Source organism: Zosterops lateralis (assembly GCF_965231275.1).
Source record: "Zosterops lateralis genome assembly, chromosome: 14".
Lineage (NCBI taxonomy): Eukaryota > Metazoa > Chordata > Aves > Passeriformes > Zosteropidae > Zosterops > Zosterops lateralis.
This window is the reverse complement of record NC_139774.1, coordinates 11,182,651-11,204,095: the sequence shown is the minus strand read 5'-3', so window position 1 is coordinate 11,204,095 and position 21,445 is coordinate 11,182,651. Positions and strand designations below refer to the sequence as shown.

Below are 21,445 nucleotides of genomic sequence, written 5' to 3'. Positions count from 1 at the left end.
TGAGTTTGGACATCTTGCTCATGGATTATTTGGTGCTAAATTGTGAAACCTGTGTTTGTATTACTAAGGCTGATAGCTGAAAATTTTCCAAAGGATAAGTTTCGCTGTTGGAAAAATTTTGTGTTCAGTTCTCAGAGAGCTGCATTTCAACCAGGTCACACAGACTGGTTTCTTGGCTGGCTTGCCATTTCTTTCATTTCCCCTTTTTGACTATTATGTTGTAAGACAAAAATTAAAATTTTAACACATCATGTTTCACCATTAAAAAAAGAAGAAATTTTAGCCTGGGGTATTCTATTACCTTGCTCTCACTTAATCTTCTGATAGTGCAATTATCTCTCATCTTTATGTTATTCTTTGTGTGACTCTGGCCCTGATGAGATCAATTTAGTTTTCAACTTCTTTTTGTAGTATTGTGATATCTTTTCTCTTTGTTGTGGTATGCCAGAAAAGGTCTCCCTGGCAACACCTAGATGTGGTCTTTCTTAGTGCCTCTGGCCTGGCCACTTGCTACTGTGTCCACCTGGCCATTTTCACTCCACTAATTGGAAAGACTTTTTTATTTATTTATTTATTTAATTTTTTTTTAATGTTCTCTGTGTTTCAGCTTTGGTTGGTTCGTCTTTGTTTCTCTTTATAAGCCTGATTCTCTTATCTAGGTTTAGATTGCATATTAAGAAAAAATCTTCCCTGTGAGGGTGGTGAGGCCAGGTTGCCCAGAGAAGCTCTGGCTGCCCCATCCTTGAAAGTGTCCAAGGCCAGGCTGGGTGGGGCTTGGAGCAGCCTGGGATAGTGGAAGGTGTCCCTGCCCATGGCAGGGAGGTGGAATGTGATGAGCTTTAAGGTCACTTCCAACCCAAACCATTTTGTGATTTTATGGTTCAGGCAGGCACTTGAGCATGTCCCAAGTTTCAAAGTCATTGTGCTGTTGCAAAGGTGGTAAGAAAAAAAGGAACCTTGCTTGTGCTTGTGGTTTGCAAGAATGTGCATTCACTCTGCGAATGGGGAACAAAAGTTCTACTCCAAGGAGTTTACAATAATTGCTGTCTATATGAAATATTGTTAAGTACTTTGAACTCCTGCTTTCAAATGCCAGGACCAGATCATTCCAGCAGGAATTCAGCTGCTCTATCTGTTGGCCTTCATGCAGTTGGAGTCTGAGACCAATTTTTGGAGAGCCCAGCCCAACTTACCCCAACAGCTGTGGCAAACTCCCCCTGGCCAGATGAAAGGTGGAGCAGGCTCTGTGTTAAAATGTGATTTGACCAGAAACAGCATTACCATAACTCAGAGGCAGGGAGCTTGTAATGAGATCATATGGTCAGCAAGGCACACAGCCTAAAATCTTCCTTTTTAATGGCTGCTTCGTTGCACATCAGGGCAGGACAATGATTTGTAAAGTTGGAGAGGATCCCTGGTGCATACCCAGTCTTTAGTTTACTAGTGTGGTCTTACTTTTGGTTTATGTAAAAATGTGTGAGAGGAGAAATTTGATCCCACTCCTCAAGAGAATTCTGCTGGAGTGATTGCTCTTGGTTAAAGATTTACCAAGTAGCAGCCATTGTTAACCCATCAATCATTATTGATTCAAGAAATCACAAGAATCCCATGAAAACTGAGCTCCAAGTTAAAATTATGTTGAGGCAGTGTGCTCCTGGAGATGCCTTTTAAACAGGGCTGACTTGGTATCATGTACCCAGTGCACTCTGTGGATTTCCTCTTATTTAGGCTGTTTTCAATTTGCTTTCACCTCACAGAAGCTCTCTCCCATTTTAATTCCCTGCTGGCTTTACCCAGTTTTCTTATGAGTGATCTATAGCAGAAGGGTCCAAATTCAGACTGTAGTATGGGAAAGGGATTTATAAATTATGAAACACCAATGTAGCTGAGCAGGATGGTTAAGGGGGAGAAGACAAGTAGAGGACATTTGGAAAACAAAGCAGAGAGCAGAGGAAGGTGAGCATGGCTGTAAAACCCACAGAAATAAGTTTTAAAAGAAATTATAAATCAGAGAAACTATTAATTAAGAAATGAGCATAACACAACATGGTTGTGTGCAACTGTAATGAAAAAATCCCAAATGGAGGATCTTAAAAATGGGAGAATAAATCACTAGGGGATACAATGCAAGGTTTGATGACTGTTCATTGTTGACTTCAACCTCCATGGGTTTGGCTTTGATTTACCATGGAAGACAAATGAGGGTTTTGGTAAAATGCATGAACAGGCAAATGGAGGCTAATTAGGGAGTCAGTTGATTGCAGAGGACTGACACAAGAGAAGCCCACGGGATCCAAGTGTAAGAGAGTGCTGCTGAAAGATGGCTCATGATTTAAGGTGCAATTCCCAAAAGAGCAGTTCTGTGTCAATCTGTCAGCAGGATTTGGTGCTTTTCCAGAGGTGCAGATGTACTTGAGCAGTGGGAAGCTGAGAGCTAAAGCAAGTCACCCTGCCTGTTTCTGCTTCCCTACCACACAGCCTGTTCCTCCTGCGTTGGCAGCACTGAGGGATGGATGGGCTGATGCCTGCCCTGGGATTGCAGTCCCAGGCTTGGAGTGGCAGTGCCACCAGCTGTGGTGCAGCTGGGCAGGGCTGGGTGCCCAGGCTCCTGTGCTGTCACAGATGTATCTGCCACCACCCAGCTGTGCTTCACGGGTGCTCAGACTGAGTCAGCAGGGTGAAACACATAACAACAACACAAAAGCTGGTGGTTTGCAGCAAGGAATGGGAAGCTGGGAGTTCCTTCAGCAATATGTCCCAGGAATGGTGATGAGTGTCAAGGCAGCAGATCAGAAGTGCTGATCCTCGTGTGGCTGCAGAGAAGGTGCTCAGCAGTCGGCTCAGGCGTTCGTCTGCTCCCACTTTGACAGATGAAGTGTCCACACAAGCAAACCAGCTGCATTTCAATGGTGGCTGCCTGGTCTGAATGCTGCACACTCGGGTTTGAAATGAAATTCCAGCTCGTTGCTGTGCTGACAAGCCGCAGATGATGGCTGTGAACATGACACACAGTTCAGTCTCCCAGCTGCTCATCCTGGTCTCTGCTCTGGGCTTGCCAAAAAGTTCCCTTCTCCCTATCAGAAAGAGGAGATAAAATATTAGAAACTGCTTTATTAGGACAATATTGCTGCTGTGATATTGGGGAACCCTAAGGCTGGGACTGTTAAAGTCCAGTTGTTTCATAAGGACTGTAGGTGCAGCTGTATTTTCCTGAGCCTTTTTGAAAGGGGTCATGAAAAAACCAAAACAAGATCATGAGCCAGCAACTGTGGATTTGGTGGATGTCCTAAAGGGAGTGACAGAAAACACAGGGAAAAGATGTTCTTATGGCAGGCAGTGTGTTCATAATTCAGTAATTCAGAGCATCTGTTTGAGCTTTGCCTGCCATGATGGGTGAGGCAGAATCAGGAGATGTCATGTAATTGGGTTTCCATAAAGAACATGATATCAAACATTCATGAGCAAGGCAAAAGTTCCCAGAAAATAAGGTGGTGTCACCCCAAACTGTTGCAGATGGGGAATTCTTCTGAAGATGTGCAAAGGCAATACTATTTGACAACTTGAGCACTTTTTATTGCTTCTCTGGAAGATGGTCTGCAGTGGTAGGAGAAAATTACTGAAATATCACTGAGCTTTTAGTTGGCTTTAGAAAAAAAGAGAGGGGCTGAGGGATTTTTGGTTGAACTGTTGGAGTGCTGCTGTCATTTGATTTATTCTGAATGAGCAGCAAAAGAGAGAAATAAAAGCTTGTCTGTGACTGGTTAATTTTCACAAATGTGAATTTTTCCTAGCAGGAGCAAGAGGGTTTCAACACAGGCTGTTGTGAGGCTCTGCAAATGACAAGTGTCTGCTCTTGGGAGATGGAGAACAAAGTTGGCACCAATGATTAGTAGCTGATTTGGCAAAAGTTGCTGAAAATTGACTTCTCAGGGAGAGGTCTTGGGATGATTTAGTAAAACAGTGCAGTTTGAGGTTACTTTTGTGATGTTACTGTGCAAAGTGCAGGGCTGATCAGAAGGAATGTATTGTGGAAAATGTGAAGGAGGAATTTGATGTCTTATTTAGTTCTTTGTGCTTTCTCTTGAGATTTTCTATCATATTGTTAGCAGTACAATGATACAGCAAAGTTACTGACGTTAACAAGGAAAGTCAAGATGCCAAAACACCACAAATTTCTCATTTACTACATATGGAACTTTGTTTCTGCTCCTCTTTGCTAAGATACGGGTATTAATTTCACTTGGATGTAACGGTCATTTAGGAGCAAATCCAACATGGGAATAACATTGCATGGTCCAGCAAATCCAGCAATTCATCATCCACGAGTCTGAGAGGCAGAGCAGCACTGGGGGAGGGCTCTGTGGAGTTTGTGGTCAGGCGTGTGTGGAGGCATCCCTGCCTGTCCAGGGACAGCCTCTGGGAAAGAGGACTGGGTGGGAAGTTGGGATATGAACCAGAAATCTTGCAGCTACTGTTGTAAATGTTTTGAGATGTGTTTCTAGCCTTGGGATGATTCCAGCACCAGCTGGAGCCAGTGTGGCTTTCCCTCTGCTGGAAGCACATGGGGTTGGTGCCTCAGAGGTACCAGTGCCCAGAACTGGGTGTGTTGTCCTGAGGGGAGCAGCTGAGGGGTGAAGGTAATTGTGTATGTGTGGAATTTTTGTGCTCCCAAGAAAATTTAAAGTGGTTGGTTGGTACCTACTGGCAGTGAGGTGACTTCCAGGGAACCTCCTGATAACTTTTCTCAGGAATTGGCAGGACTGTAGGGACTACAGTGTGACAGTGATGAAGTGAGCAGCAAAGAGGGAGGACAGGCAGTTTTCACTGCAGGATGGTAGGATCACATTTTGCCTCTGGCTGATTTACTCACAGCAGGAATAAAGGTACCATGCCAGGAGTTAGTTTGACACATAAGGGAGAGAAATGAAAGCACAAAAGCTCAAGATACCTTGACAGCCAGTCACCCACCCAAATAACAGCCCCCCAGCCAGCAGAGCTTTCTGTCCACAACCTCAGTGCGTGGCTCAGGCTGTCGCCCCTGCCCAGCACTGCTGTTCTGCAGTAGCAGCTCTGATAGATTTGCCTTGCTGCTGATTACTTTAGCTTTTTATGCACAACAGAGAGGAGGCATGACCTGCAGCCCCTGCCAGTCTAGGCTTACTTTTCTACAGAGCTTTTAAGATTTATGGTCATATTTTACAGGAACGGTGATTTGTCTTATAGATCCTGAATATATGATTGCCCCATGATCCCATAGTGAGTCTCCACTGTGATGGCTTGGTCATTACTTCTGAGCATAGTAGCAAGGAAATTTTAACACTGAATTTTCCTGGTGGAGTAAACCACAAGGCTGGGCCAGAGCTGGCTGTTTGGCAGGTCTGGAGACTGATAAAGAGCTGCCTCCAGTGCTGCCAGGCCAGGCTCATTTGCCCTCCATGGTACACCTGGGAGTGACAGCTGGGCTCTGTGTGAGGAATGAACTCTCATGCTGAATCATGGATTCTGACCAGACTAATTTTAAAGGCTTATGGCCCCAGGAGCAGAAGCTGCTGGGAGCCCTGAGGCTGGCAATGAGAATGTGGTGGTTATGCTTGTTAGCTGCATTAAATGCTGTTGTCTGGGGAGAAGGACATTGGGGCTCCATGGGGGTGTTGAACCACTACTGGGACCTTCTCTGTGTCCAGTGAGCAAGGGGAGCCCTGCCAGTGCCATGCAGAGGAGATCCCTGCAGCTGTGGATCTCAGGACAAGCACGTCCTTGAAGCTTGCTGGAAACTGGCAGGATGCTGTGCATTTCAGGGGCTGTCCTTTTCCTGGAGGTCTCTTCAAGGAGAACAGAGACCAGCTTCTCACCACACATGGCACAGCCTGGGACCCAGAGCAGTAAGGATTGCTCCATGGGGATTGGGGATGCCTGGTGTGTGTCCCTCCTGGCAGTGGAGGCTGTGCAGGTTGGTGTGCTGTTGTCACCTCAGTGGGGAGCTGAGGGGACTCTGCACATTGCCCAGGACCTGCTGACACAGCAGCCTGAGGCAGAGAAGTTCAGGCAAGAGCACAGATGTTCTTGTAATGAGCCCAGTGATCTGGTGAGTCATTCCTCTCCCAAGCAGCCACTTTTGATGTGAAAACTTCAATAAATGGAAATGGAGAATCCACTTTTATAACATTTCCAAGAGCTGTTTCTCATTTCTGGTTTGAAGGTGGTGGCTTGGGCTTCTTCCTTTGCTTCCCATTATATTTCTGTGAATGAAGCATTGGGACCCTTACTCAACCCACAGCCCTCTCTGCACCTTTGCCGACCTCTCTAAGTGAATCTTTCCTGACATTTGCTAAAATCAAGAGGTTCTCAGTGGTGATTCTAGTCTCTTGTAATGCAAATGGTCATAATGATATGAATGCTAATCGTTGTTATTCTTCAGGATGAAATGTCAAAATTCCATATTTTTATGTTAATTTTTAGTAGGCAAGTGCCACATTAAGCATGTCCATCCTGTCAGGGAACATGCTTTTCATATCATAGGAGCTGTTAGAAATCATAAGTCATGAAGGAGACAACTGTTGTGCCTGGTGGGTTGGTCTTTGACATGCAGTAATGCAAAGTGACATGGAAAATTTGGAATGAAGGATGAAAAGCTGTTAAAAAAGTTGTGGACATAGCTATAAATTAATTAATCTCATATCTAAAATGTGGTGCTGAGCTGTAATGATAAATAGGATCCATGTCACTACTGTTGGATTGCATGTGTGTAACTAGGAAAGGAGCTAAAGGCTTGAGGCCAGGGGGACTGGTTTGGTGGTACCTGCATGGATAGCAAAAGGCTGTACTGGCAACTGCACTTACCTTGAAATGGGAGTAAGATCAGATTTGGGCAGTAAGATCAGATTTGGAACTACGTGTCTATCTTTAACTGTTCTAAATAGAGGCTACTTTGGGTAGCACAGGATCCCTGGACAGTGTATTTCTGTTAGAAGCACTTTTAAGTAACAAGTATTTTACTGCAAACAGCTCCATTCTTCTCATCAAGACATTGGTATGACTTGCTGCTCTTTTGGGCCACTATTACTTTGTGGAAAGCATTGCTTTTACTTTGCAGAATAAAAACGTTTTGGGTCATATTTCTCTCTCATTTTGGTTGTTTTTAATTGACATTTCACGAAACTAATGTTGTTACGTAAGACTCAGATCATAACAAATGCTGCTGTTTCAAATTTGTCTGAGCTGAAACCTAAACTTCTCTTGGGTGATAACTTGTTTGTCTGTTTGATTTCAGGCTCCAACCTCACAGGTTTGGCTGATCTGGGCAGGGCACTGGGGCTGGTGGAGGAGCAGGTGCAGAGATCGAGGCAGCGCCGTCGGAGGCACGCGACAGAGGATGATTACAACATCGAGGTGCTCCTGGGGGTGGATGACTCAGTTGTTCAGTTCCACGGGAAGGAACATGTTCAGAAGTACCTGCTGACCTTGATGAATATTGTGAGTACAGCCCCGCTAGCTGCCCTGTGGGGAGGCTCTGGAAGGGCTGGGAATGTAGGTTGGGTAAGCCATTGGAATAAGACGTAACAGATTTTTTTCTTGTGGCAGGAGATAAAATAAGTCTAGGAGGGAAATCCAGGCCACTTTCAGAAAATCCAATAGGCAAGAAGCAAAAAAAAAAGGAGTCAAGACAGAAGCTGAGTGTGGGACGGTTAAAATGTTCAAAGTCCTGCTTATGTGCTTTGATGGGTGGGGACACAAGGTCAGGGGCTCAGGTTGTTGGAAGTCATTATGTTTAACTGTATATTCCCTTAACCTAAGCTTCCTGCTGAGGAACATGGTTTGGAGAACTGTCTTCAAATAAGGTTCTAACAGAAATTACAATTGGCTTTTGCATTTTTAAAACTACTCTGCTAAATTCTTTGATTTCTCAACAGCCACTTTAGGTCCCGGGCCACCTCCCTGCTTCTTCACACTGCAGTAAAATGTTACGCAGTGTAACACAGAACTTTCTTAGATGGATTTAGTATTTACTCCATGACTGACACCTTTAGGTTTCCTTAGTTAAATATTTAATCTTCAGAACCATAGTCTGTGCAACAGACTATATAGTGTAGGAGTGATGAAAGGAGACACTAGGGAATATTATGTTTGAAATAATCACTTTTTATTTCCAAATATCAATGCAGCAGCCCTCTAGTACTCCAGACAGTAAGCAAGGATGCTATTTTTTGAAAAAGAATGAAGACTTGAAAAATCATGCTTAGTACAGATCAAAATCAAAATATATTTTACTTTTTTGCAGAAGAAACAGAACTGGTAGTCCCCCTCATAGGCAACTCATTTGGGTGTGACTTTCTTCTTTCTCCTTCTTGTCTGGAACAGGACTCTTTTCTCAATAAAACCCATTTTTGGAAAAGCTTTGGCCTCAGCAAATGTGTGTTCTTAGTAAAAAAGTGTTGAGTAAAAAATTCTAGGTCTGCTCTGTTTTTGACAAATGGAGTCTGACTGCTGAAGTTTACAGTTGTGTCAAGAGGATGAGCCTGTAGATGACTCCTTTCACTTTGCAAACCACAGAGGCAGAAATCCAGGCTATTAGGTAGATTTGTCTGGGATGTAGTTTTTCCAAGATATATTTTTTTAATTATGAAGCTTGGTTTTTTTCTTTCTTTATTATGTTCTTTTAGCAATGTGCAGAATATCACTGTTTTTCATTTTAAATGAGAGGTGGAATACAATTTAAGAAAATCCCTTGTGTGATATAAATTCAGTTATGACTTTTTATAACAGCATTGTAAATAGTTAAAAACCTGCCCTGACATTAGAGTTATGGGGTACTTGGTGTCTGCTCTGATGGCTGCAAATGCATATATTCTAGCAGAAATGACATAGTGAATTTCATTTATTTGTGTGGTTTGTTTCCTCTGAGGCTTAAAACAAAGTCCACAGTGAAACAGATGGTTTTATGCATCTCTAAATTAACAAGTCAAACAGGCCAAACCAGGAATGTGGCAAACAGGCCAAAATAGATTAAGCAGGAGTCTTTACTTATCATGTCACTTAAATCTATTTTTAAGAATTAAAATATACAGTAATGGTAAAGAAGCCATAAATGTTCCAGCTCTGGAATATACTTTTTCCTAATTTTAGTAAACCATCCAAGACACAAATTGCAAGAAATAACAACTCTTCAGCAGCCTGTCTCTGCAAGTGGTTTAGAAAGTGCAGCCTGTGTAACCATCTCCACAGGGCACAGCAGCCCTTGGCATAGGCAGCAATTGTTCTGTTGAGAGCTCTGAGGTAGAAACATGTCTTCTGGGGACTGAGGATGTGTCCCATGCCTTGTGCCCAAATTCAAGGGGCTGTTTGAAATCCCCAAGGCCTCTTGAAAGGCTCTGGATAGTCACTGGCAGTCATCAGTGTTGTCCTGTTCTTTCCTTCAAAACTCAGCTGGATCCTAGATTCTGTATTTTAGCAGGGAGTGATGGTAACCATTCCTGTTTCCAGCTCCAGCACAAAGAGGCAAGAGGGTTTGTTACTGCAGAGAGTGGTGCTGGGGACCTGCACTGTGCCAAGGACAGCACAATGCAGAACTTCTCCTTCCCCTCTGCAGGGCAACTCCAGCTCTTGCCCTCATTGCTAGATGGGTGCAAGGTGTAATTCTGTGCAGAACATGGCTTTGGTCTCCTTTCCTGAGGTTCACAGTGACTCCCCCACTGCCCTCTCCTCTACCTCTTTGAATAATTGGGGGTTTTCTTTTAGAAAATGAGCCCGCTATAAAAGGCCTTGAGGTCCTTGGCTGTTGGAGGTCACATGTATGCAGAGATGTGTAGGGCCAAGGTCACTGAAAAAGAAGAGACAGCTACAAACAATTCCAGCTGTATTTTTAAATCTAATCAGAGATCCTCTGATAACCATTAGATTGCGTGTACTCTGCTGGGTTTAGGATGTAATCAATTAGCTTCCTGTAATAACAAGGCATAGAATCAATTAGCTTTGTATGGTAACAAGGTAATAAGCATAAAATCAAGAATTCATAGTAACAAAATAAAAGAATAGTGAAGGTATTTACTGGAGACAAAACAGGTGATCAAATAGCTGAATTTCTGAGGTTCCAAAAATGAAATAAATCTTAGGTGAATTGTCCCTCCTAGGACAAGACATTACTTTCCCAGAAGCAACTCCCAGCATGGCTGCTTCTCCCACTGTGCTTGATCTCCTTGTGTGTGATGACATGAGCAGTTGTCCTTAACTAACTTTTCCCAGGGCTCTTGGGTGGAACCCTACCACCAACCCAATCAAAACAATATTTTTTTTTTCAAACCCAGTGCAATGACTGTAAATTCAGTAAAATCTGTTTTGTGCAGCTTAAGTGATGTGTTACAGTCCACACCTAAAAGCCACGAAGTGAGAAAAAACAGGGGCCGAGTGTCCTGGCTATCTTGAATAGCTGTGCTAATATTTATCCCAAAGTTTGGAAATGAAGTCACTCCCAAACAAATGGTGATAGATGCCAGAGGATTTTTAACACATTGGGCTGCAGCCACGTATCGTCTGACTGTGCGCCAGCCGTTCCACTGCAGTGAGCTGGGCCTCATGCCTCCCCTTTTTCATCCTCCAGCCACTTCCTCTGACAAAACTCTGGTTTCCCTTGACCTCCTCTCTTTTCTCTGCTCAGCACCATCAGGACATTCAGTCACTTTTGGAAAATATGCCATTGTATTTGCTTTAGAGACCCTCGGCTGCCTCTTGCTTGCACCATTTTCATTTGTACCTCATGCTGTGCTTTTTCCTGGGAAGGATATTGGCCTGCACAGTCCTCTGCATTTCCAAGCGTGAGCCCACACATTGCACAAATTAACTTTGTATTTATAGCATGCAGGAGCATTTCCACTGAGGAGAGATATTTGGGTGGAATCTTGTAGTTCTGTGGTTAGTCAAGAACATAGAAGGTAATTGAATTCCAGCAAGAAAGCATCTCAAACCCCCAGTAACTGTTTCTGCTTGTACAGTTGTTTGGAAAACACTAGAAAAGTGCAAGGCTAGAAGTGGCATTGAAGAGTTACCTTGTTGCTTGGGAAAGAAAAGATTTTCACTGCAGGATGCTCTGGGAGGAGGAGAAGGATGCTGAAATGGATGTTGTTGGGCTTGGATGTGTGCACTGATCACAGGATAAAAAAATCTTGGCTGTGTGGTCAAGTCAAAAGGGTGGTGGTGAATGGAACCAAATCCAGTTGGTGGCCAGTCCAAAGTGGTATTCCCCAGGTCCAGCAGTGTTCAATATCAGTGACCTGGATTAGGGAATTGAGTGAGTCCTCAGTTCATGTGCAGGTGACACCAGGGTAGATGGGAGTGGTGATCTGCTGGAGTGCTGGAAGGCTCTCCAGTGGGATCTGGACATGGCCTCAAGTTGCTCCAGGAGGTATTTAGATCGAATATTTGGAAAAATCTCTTCATGGTTGTCAAGCACTGGAACAGGCTGCCCAGGGAAGTGATGGAGTCACCATCCCTGGAGATGTTTGGAAGATGTTTGGATGTGGCACTTGGGGTGTGGTTTAGCGTTCTTGGCAGTGCTGTGGTTCATGGTTGGACTTAATGGTCTTAAAGAGCTTTTCCAACCTAAAGGGTTCATTGATTCTGAAATGGTTGTTGGTACCCAGTCCTGGTGCTGAAATTCTCTGTTTCATAACCTGCTTGAAAGTAGCTTCTGGGATTAAGCAATTTTCAGGGGTAAAAATCTTTAATTTCTTTTCTGTTTCTTTACTGTAGAAGGGCTAATATTAAAATATTTTTATATATTCATGTAATGAATATATGACCAAAATATTAGTGATACTAAAGCCCATCTCCTCAAAGTATCTAAGTACTAATTGATGTTATTTCAAAGGGAGAGAGACCCTAAATAAGAATTATGCCTCACTCTGGGCTAGATTTGTCTGAGTATTTAGTAATTTATGTGCCTTTGAAATCAGTAAGAATCAGTATTAAAAATTAGCTCATGGGATTATGTATCCCCCAGCCTTCAAGTGAAACTTCAACTCCAGAACAAATACATTAAACAACTTTTCATTTGAATAACTGAAATCAATGAGAGTTATGCAGCTGGGGGCTTTGGAAAGTCCCTGGAGTCTTTCACCTGCATCTTTCAGCACTACACATGTCTTTGAAATTGTGGCCCTGAGGCGCTACTGAATGTGTTATCTGTCCTCTTTAATAGGATGTACATGATACTACTATTATAGATGAGATTTCTGCTCTCGTATCTCTGGCTGATGAGGGATGAGGATTTGCAGGTACAGAACAGCAAGTCCCTAATGAGAGGAAAGGGCAGAAATGCCATCGGTTTCTAACTGACAGTGGGATAAAAACCTGAAAGCATGTCTAATTCAAGCTGCTAAAAAGAAAGTGATGATTGAATACATTGAAATAATGGTGCTCCCTGTCTTCAGAATCATGCTTTTTAAACTAAAAAGCATTTCTTTTAGACAGCAAGGGTAGTTCAATAATGTAAAATTTGACTGGATTTTTGAAAATTAAATAATTCATAAGCTCCATTGCTCATTATTTAAAATCAGTTTATTTTAATATGGGCACTTTAAATTTGAACTAACTCCGAGAAGTTCCACAAATAACAAATGTAAGTCCAACTCTATTCATCTGAGGGACTTCAGCTGTCCATGGCTGAATTACAGCTTGTTTGAAAGTTTAAATATATGTATGTGAGTTAACTCCATATTTTGACTGTTCATTATAAACCAGTAGCTGTGATTGGTGTGAACAGTGTCTGAAGAGGCTTCCATGAGGTTATTTTTGTTCATTATCTTGATTGCCATTCTGCAGTGGAAGCTGTAGTTGTGCTTGGGCATTCAGGGGCTCCTGCAAAAACCCTCTCAGAACTCTTACAGGTTGTGCTCATTTTCCCAGGGATATTCCCAGTGTCAATTAGGTGAGCATTGCTCATTATTGGTACCTGGAATGTGCCTTTCTGCCCCATCACACAGGTTTTGGTACTGTCCTCCAGGTAGAGGGTAGGTACTGTTAAAGGACAGACCTTTTCCTTTACTCCAAATACCAACATGAGCTTTAGCCACAAAGGTTTCAGCCAGGGACTTCTGAGTTGTGACAGTGTGGTTTGTGTGATGGAGTGTGGATAATTAGGATCAGCTTTCAAATCCTGGATGCTTTTCTTAACCAAACCACTTACATTTGAAGAGGTCACCATGTTTATTACTTTGACACCACACCCCTATCCCTTGTAGTGAAGTGATAAATCAGTCTACTTAATTATTTTATGATGCTATAGTTGATTTTATTAACATGATCTCAAGACAGTAATTCAGAAGAATACTGAGTCTGTTGGTGCAAAGGTAATTTACAGTGTTTAGAGAAACTTCTCACAGCAGTGGTTCATGAGCAGGAATGAGAAGTTCCAAGAGCCTGAGGGAGGAACTAAGAAAAATAAATTAGTCATGAAGTCAGAAAACAAAGTCTATGACCTTTCTAAAGCCAATGTTACAGTCAAAGATGAGATAGAGACCCGTAACTTGAAGCTACCTAGTGCCTTGCCAACACATCTGCTGGGGAATGTTTTTCATTTTGATCAGAAGCAGCTAACTTGGACTTGGTAACACCTACTGACTCTGACACTAGGGAAGGTAAATCAGGACTCAGACTCATATTTGCATAGAAAATGCGAGATTCTTATCTCTGTTTAGCAATGTACATTGCCAAGCTCTTCTAAAACTGCCTGGTTTTGAGCAGAATGATAGATGTTTTCCAAATGTGAGATCACAGTTTGACCTTTAAGTTTCATGTGTGTTGTGTGCTTTCATTTTTCTTTTTTCCTTGTGATGCTCAACAAAGATTTCAGGAAAAAAAAGAGAGTTCCTCTCTGAGGAAATGAGGAAATGCCTTGTAAGGACTAGAAAGGGAGACTAGGAGCCCTTGATTTTGCCTTGTGACTTTCTGTGTGACCATAGTACATCCACCAGAGGAATTGCTGTAATATTATTCCTGTGTGATTAAGATAAAGCTTTGGGAATGTCAAAAATGCTCATTTGGGATCTACAAAAGCATAAAAAAGGTGATGGAAATCGAAGAGCACAGTGGTGTTTGAAGTGGGACCACAGAAAAATAAAGTGAGAAGGGAACGCTCAGTATCCACCATGACATTTCTGGTTCTTATCCTGTAATCCAAACCAGACGTTTCTTACAGAAATAGACAATCACTGGATGCCCACCAGGCACCGAGGCTTTGCTGCAGATAATTATGATCTGATGAATGAGCTGCATCTCGGGCTGGGCTCTAACAATGGCTTGCCAGGAGCTCTGCCATCCCACAGGGAAGGAGCTGATGCTCTCCAGCCTCTCCAGTACTGCTCTGGCAGAGATCCACACACGGTCCCAGCTCTGCCCAGGAGCACGTAGCCATCAGGAGTTTCTGCAGCAGTGGTTGTGTAAGGATGCTGGGTGATCAAAGAGTGGGCTAATCAGCTTGGATGGGTCAGCAGTTTGTGGTGGCTGCAAAACCAGATGACTCTTGGTATGTGCCCTCTCCAAATGGTCAGATGTGCCCTCTGATGGCTGCTGTTGCTGGGTTGGAGCCGTTTGATGCTGATGTAGCCTGAGGTTGAAGCTCTGAAATGTCCAGCAGGGGTGTGTGCTCAGGAGCCCAGGGCGGCAGCACTCACCCAGGCGTGAGGAGCAATCCATGGAGCTGCCTCAGGACAAACCCGTTGGTTTATGGTTCAGGAGCCATTGTGATGAAATGATCTGCCTTTTGCATAGCAGATACTAACAAACTCTGCAAGGATGGGAACTCCTTCAAACTGCATGAATGAGTTTGCTGATGATTTGCCAAAATATGCAGATTATTCTCCTATGGCGCATTATTTTAATTAGGGATCCAGGGAACCACCTGACTTTGCCTAAAACCCCTGCCAGCTCTATCAGCAGGTAACCCACCCTGCACCAAGACTAGCAGAACCGCAGGCTGTTGATTACTATTTGTGGTACAGGAGCTTTCAAAATTCTGTTTTAGGACTGGGCTGTGCTTTGCTCAGTAATCAAAACTTTCCAGTTCTTCTTTTACAAAGCATGAGGCACCTCAAAGGGACTTGGCTTGCCTTTAGCTTTTTGATGTATTCTATGTGCCTACTGTACTGACTTGAAACTTACTCAAGGCAGAAGAATTATAAAATTAGCAGAGAGGGACAGATGAAAAAAGTAAATAAAGTCTTTGTTTTTCTTACGTAGCGCCAATCTGTGCCAGCCTGATTTCTACACAGAAACTTTAAATAGAAATGCATGCTTTCCTTTGAAATATCTCAGAAAAAGAAACCAAAGATATCCCAAAATAGTTAGCGAACTAGAATAGCTTGATGAAAATCTCTTTACAGTGTTTCACTGTGCTTTGAATTCTTTGAGATTTACCCAGCCTTCTTCATCACTCTCTATAAATGCTGAATCACTGTAGGACATCTATCAAGATTTAATTCATTCGCTGCCTTCAGTTCAGGAGCTGTGATTATGGGATGGTCTCTGTGTACTTTTTTTCTCCTATGCAGCAACTTAATTTTAGACTTACTGATCTAAGAACAACAGGAGATTGACTCTGGCTTTTCTTCTGTTGATACAAAGCAGGATGTCCTGCTGAAGTACATGGAGATGCAGTGCTGGAAAAGTACTTGCAGTCTTTTCCACTGCTGTGTGTATTTTTTGCACAGACATCTGAACATGTATCTCCATTGTCTGGCTATCTCTGCTTTCAAACAGTAAGTTTCAAAGTTGTGAGTTGCTCTTAAGCCTGGAGCTTTCTGATTGCACAGGCTGCTTGGTCATTTTCTGCCCTGTACATTGAGCTGCATTAGCTTGACTCTGCTCTCCTTTTGAAATAAGGGGAATGTGAAGAATCTGAGCTCAGGATTGTGGTGGCCCTTTCAATGTGTGGATTTTCATGAACCTCTGAGAGTACATTTGCTTAGGTCTTGTATCTCTAACAGCTTCCTGAAACAAATAGGTGTGATTTAGACTGGGCTGAAAAAAAGGAAAAGCATCTAAAATTTCAGCATATTATTCATGTGCAGTGAGACACTCCCAGCAAACCACAGTTTAGCTCAGAGGAAGATGCTGTGTGAAGAGGGCTTGGACTCATCCTTGCTAACGAAACCAAGACCCAGAGCTTTGAATTGGCCTGCTGTCTTGCAGAGAATCCAGGATCCCAAGAGAATCAAGTAGCTTTTTACAGTGCTTGTGCTTTTCTGTTCATTCACAGTTTGTTTGTTAGATGTCATTTGCATGAATAGTCAAACAGTGTTTTAATTCTGTTCCATCAGTTTTTTCAAGCCAAGTTTCCCTTTGGCACACAGCAGCGATACAGTTGTTCGGTTACTCAACGATTGTCAAAAGAGGCTTAGGTTAAATTCTGGAAGTTAATGAGAGAATGGTGTGCACCAATTTGGATTATGCTTTATGAACTAATTAAATACTTATTTACATGCTGTGTTTACTGTCCTCTATGCACAGCAGTTTTTATTTAATAATCATTTCATGTACAGGTAATTTAGAGCTTATTGCAACCTCATATCCTTGATTTGAGTGCTCTCTTCCCCCCACACAAAGAGGGAGACAAATTAATATTTCTGCCCCCCTTGACAATGTTCAAGGGTCTTTTTCCTGGGTGAAAGAATTTTTGTAAAGCAAAATGTTTTTATGTCTTACTTCTTTATAATCTGTGTTGAGCAATGCTCCTCAAAGTAAAAATAAGAGAGTTTTTAAAATTAGAATATAATCAGTCTTCTAAAGTCTTATTTAAACATGCAAAGTAATGATCTGATTTCTAGAGGGGTTGTTTACAAAGCAGATTTGAACATAATCAGCTCCTTCTACCCTGCAATGTAAACAGAAGCCCCTGAAGCCACTGATAGCTATGAGCTCCTCATCTTAATCCAAAGATCTGCTTGCTCATCAACCAGTAACAAGCCTGCATGCCAGACATCCCCCAGAATGTTCCCCAGGTTCCCTGGAGGGTGTGAGCCTCCTCCTGGAGCTGCCGTTCAGCAGGACACTCAGGACCGTTGAAAACTTGGATGCCTACCAGGCATAAAATAAGGCTCTTCTGTCAAAAAATACTGATGAAACGAATTAAAATTCACTTTAAAATGTCAGTGGGGATTGCTTAGCAAAACCTACACTGATGTATTTAATTTTAATGGTTTTTGAAGAGATAAAATACAGACCATTAAAACTGGGGCTGATTGAAGTAGCAGGACATTATTTACCATGTTTCAAATGAAATGTTCCCTGAAAGTTATTTATTAGCTTGAAGTAATGAATCTAGTTTGCAGGAATAAATGAAATCTAGGTCCAGCCAGCAATACAGTTTAGTTTGGTGCAACCTTTACAAAGGGAAGGAGGTTTTAGGGAAGGAACTTGTCTTGCAGGGATCTCATCTGCCTCTTCTAATTTGTAAAGCTAAACCCCTGCCATTTGGCCAAGTCTCATGCAGTCTTCATCACTGAATACCTAAATCAGCCTCGTTAACAGTTAATATTTGCCCAGCTTGCTTGTAGCAGTGTTTCCTAAGTAATTGTTATTCATCCACATCTCATTCTCTACTCTAAATATTTACAGTTTTCTTTTCAGTGTTCCTGGGGTGAATTCCCCATGTGTGTGTTCAGTTATGTAGCTCTGGTATATAAAAAAAGAAGACAATTTTAATTTGCTGGCATTTTGTAGCTTTTGTTCCACTTGCAAAGTTTAACACTGATGAGTTTTGACACACAATAAAGGCAGCCCATGTGCCTGACCAGCGTTTTGGGGGAGGCACATCCTCTTGGCAGAGTGTGATGTGATGGGTCCCAGATGGAAGAGTTACAAGGGTGCAGCTGAGCTGATCTGGTGAATAGCTCTTGGGAGAGAGGTCCAGTCTCCCTGCTCACTCATCCCCTTCCCCGTGCATGGTGCTGCTCAGCAGAGAGATATTTGGGATTTTGCCTGGATTGCCAGGCCCCAGTGGGCACACATGGGTCAGCTCAGCTGCATCGTGTGGGTGCACCATGATACCTCCACGTCCAATTAGGCTGGCACTTATATACCTGTTAATCTGAAGTCTCTGAGTATATATATGTTTTAAATTATTCCCTAAATTGTGGTCCGTTTGGAGAGTACAGTAGAGTCTGGAAAAAAAAACCATTCCTTCTCTCATTAGTGGAGTTTTTCATGTTTTAAATATGATCACAAAGTGGTGTCTGGCCTAATGACAGAGCATAAAAGGTACTGGCTGTATCACTGCCTTCATAGTTACCATTGTTAAAGCATTGAACTCTTTTGCAGGTTAATGAAATTTATCATGATGAGTCCCTGGGTGCTCACATTAACGTTGTCTTGGTGAGGATAATCCTGCTGAGCTACGGCAAGGTAAGGAAAGGTTAATTTAAATGGAGGATATCAATATCTATAGACTTCATGCTTTTATGAACAGTGCAGTTAGTGGGGACATGTATTTGTTTTGTATTTTAGTCCATATATATTATCCTTACTAGTCTGTGAACATAAAGAACTTCCATGTTTTTATATATATATATATGTTTATCATTTAAACTTTGCATTTTAAATAATTTCAATTTCTTCAGGATTTTCCCTGTGTCATTTGAAGTTACTGCTTAGCTCTGGCAGTCTGTCTTTTCAGATTTGTTTGGAATAGTCCATGAAACATAGAGAACATTTTAGTTCCTAAAGAAAACACAATGTGTTTTGGTTCAACAGTATGAAATTAACAGTAAACACAAGGTCAGTTCTGCAAGATGCTGAGGGCTACAGCCTCTTTCTAAGAACTCATTTATACTTGTTCTTACTATCAGTGGAACTACACATGTGCTGAAAGTCAAATGGGTGTTCTGTGGAATAGGGGCCAGAAGGCAAGAGCTCTGCAGATCAAATCCGTAATTAAAAATATCAAGTGTTCTTTCTCTCGGTGGAAGAGGTTGCTCCACAGACAAAACTTGGGTAAAGAGGAACAAAATGTTAAATGGGTTTCAAAAGTATTGATCTGTTCAGTACCTGTGTCTTTATTACCAAGTTAACATCAGCTTCCATGGAAACAGGAACAGGACATTTCAAGTATGTTGATAACTGCTTTGGTTAAGGACAGGTGATTTTTAGTGCTCTCCATGCAGCATCAGGCCCAGCTGCTCAGAGCAGAGTGTTAACGTCTAATGCATGTTCCTGTGACTGGAGTTGCTGGGATTTCCATGTTCATGTAGTAAACCAAGATTCTGGATGACTCCATGTCTGTTCATGGAAGTTGCTGGAATGGTGTGAGCAAAGAGCCAGTGCAGATGGTGAAGCTCCACTGGTATTCACCAGCTTACCCTGCTCAATACCAGCTGAGATTTTTCCTCCCAAGTGCAAATGAGGGAGCTCTCAGGTTTAGGCTGGACTCTGCAGGAGATTGATTACCTGGATACAGGTTAAATTCTTCTGTTGGCGCTTCTCCATCTGAGAACTAAACAAACCAATCCATCTCTGCTTTTCCTGCAGGGATGATGATGTTGTAGTTATGCACTTTTGATAAGCTTGATCAGATTACATCCTATAGTAAAAGGTCAAAAAGGTCATGTTTGCCATTTTGTGATTGAAAGTTCATGGAGTGTGTAGATAACAGTGAATTACAAAATGATTGAAATATCCTTGTGATTGCTGTAATGGCAAAAAATTTGACTGCAAATTGACTTATGAATCTCATACAAATCTGATGTTGACTGTTCTGCCAGCAGAATTCGTACCTGGGCTAGTCACTTCTTTGCAGTCCTTGATTTATGGGTATTTCATAATTGTTATGTGTTTATTATTATTCATCTTTAGCACTATAGATCTACCTCAGTGTGAGCTCTGGTTATTTCTACCAGTTCCCAGATGGCAGACAGTGGCTACAGCAGTCATCATTCCTTCTTCAGGACCTGTTTTCTTGTGAAGAGCAAAGCCTTGTTGATTTATAATTTGAAAGTTATCAGTTTCATATTGTTTAGAAAGGAGAGTTGGGGTGGAGGACAGAAGTCATCATTTCTTGGCAGGTCTTTGGCCACATCACAAAAGTAACATTTGCAGGTCTGTGTAATCTGCTTGTGGATATTCTGCTTCTGGATTCTACATCCACAATCTGCAGTGGACAATGCTTCAGCTTCTGAGCTGTCCTGATGGTTTCAGTGGAATAATTTTGCTATCACAAGCTTGCCCCAAAGATAATTTTTCTTGCATTTCTATATCTGATTCTTGTTTATATGAAAGACAATCTATGGCTTTCTAAAAATAATAAAAAGTATACATAAGATATATAATTCCAGAGCTCCTCTACTTTATGATGTGGGAACCTGCATGCCATGGCTGTTATAAGAATACATCTTTTTCTGTTCATGTTTTTAAAGTCCCTAATCAGAGAACTAGTACCAGGGAGTAGAAGGTGGGGAGATTTTTCTTTAAAGGTTTGGGATAACTTAGCAGTGGAAAAGCAGAAGAAATGTATAGTTCTTATTTTCTGAACTTGTTCTGAGGAATTAGAACAAAGCCTTGAATATTTTACTATCCCACACACCAGCACTAACAATTTTTAAGAAAATACATATTCAAAATACATAGTATTAAGCAGGATATGTGTACAAGTTAAGGCAGTGCATGAATGAAGCAGCATGATTGGCTTCACAACATGAAAATGTTATCCCAGTTTTGTTTGAGTAAGCTTTTCTTTTGAAAGCATGGAGCTAATATTTTCAGATTCATTTGCTTCGCTGCAGGCAATTTATATATATTATCAAGGGTGCCATTTAAATAATCATAATAATTACATTATGGTTCTGTAATTGATGAAGTATGTACCATCAATGTCAGGTTTATGACAGCACTCTCAGCTATTGCCAATTCTCCACCCCTGAGCAGCCTTCTACTGTATTGTGGGCTTTTTTAGACTATTATATTATTTTATACAATATGTCATCTGTTGATATGAATAATATGGACAATACTTGAGTTGCATAGCAACCAACCTTTCACTGGTTCTTGCTTGAAGGTACTCAACTCTTTCAAATGTACTTATTTTTAATATTCTCAAACACAGGCAACTGTACATGCAGAAGTTTCACTAATTTCAGGAATAACATTAATTGCCTTGTTAAGATGAAAAAATGGAAGATATTCCTTGGTGATTAGATGCTGAAATTACTTCAGGGATGAATTCAAAAGATATGACATGATTTTACTGAATTAGCACTTTGTGCAAGTTGTCACCTCAGGACTTTGAGGGGGTGGCAGGTTGATCTCTGCCAAGAGCACCAGGCTTGGGCTCTGGCTGGGTGCCGTGGAACAGGCAGAGTGGCTGGGCTGGAGCTGGGGTAGCTCTGCAGGACTTTGCAGGAGCTGCTGCCCTTCCCTGGCTCTCCACTTTTCTCTTTGTACTTCCAACAAATGATCTAGCACAGAC

The 21,445-nt window shown here is 42.0% G+C and overlaps 1 protein-coding gene across 1 annotated transcript in view; it reads left to right on the top strand.

Annotated features, from left to right (window-relative positions):
* ADAMTS2 (ADAM metallopeptidase with thrombospondin type 1 motif 2) overlaps window positions 1-21,445 on the top strand; it is a gene marked incomplete at its 5' end in the record, with an annotated part of 169,620 nt that overhangs the window by 107,673 nt on the left and 40,502 nt on the right. Inside the window, 2 exon segments of the mRNA XM_083871974.1 lie at window positions 7,271-7,473; window positions 18,307-18,390. Coding sequence (XP_083728100.1) covers window positions 7,271-7,473; window positions 18,307-18,390 — 287 coding nt within the window.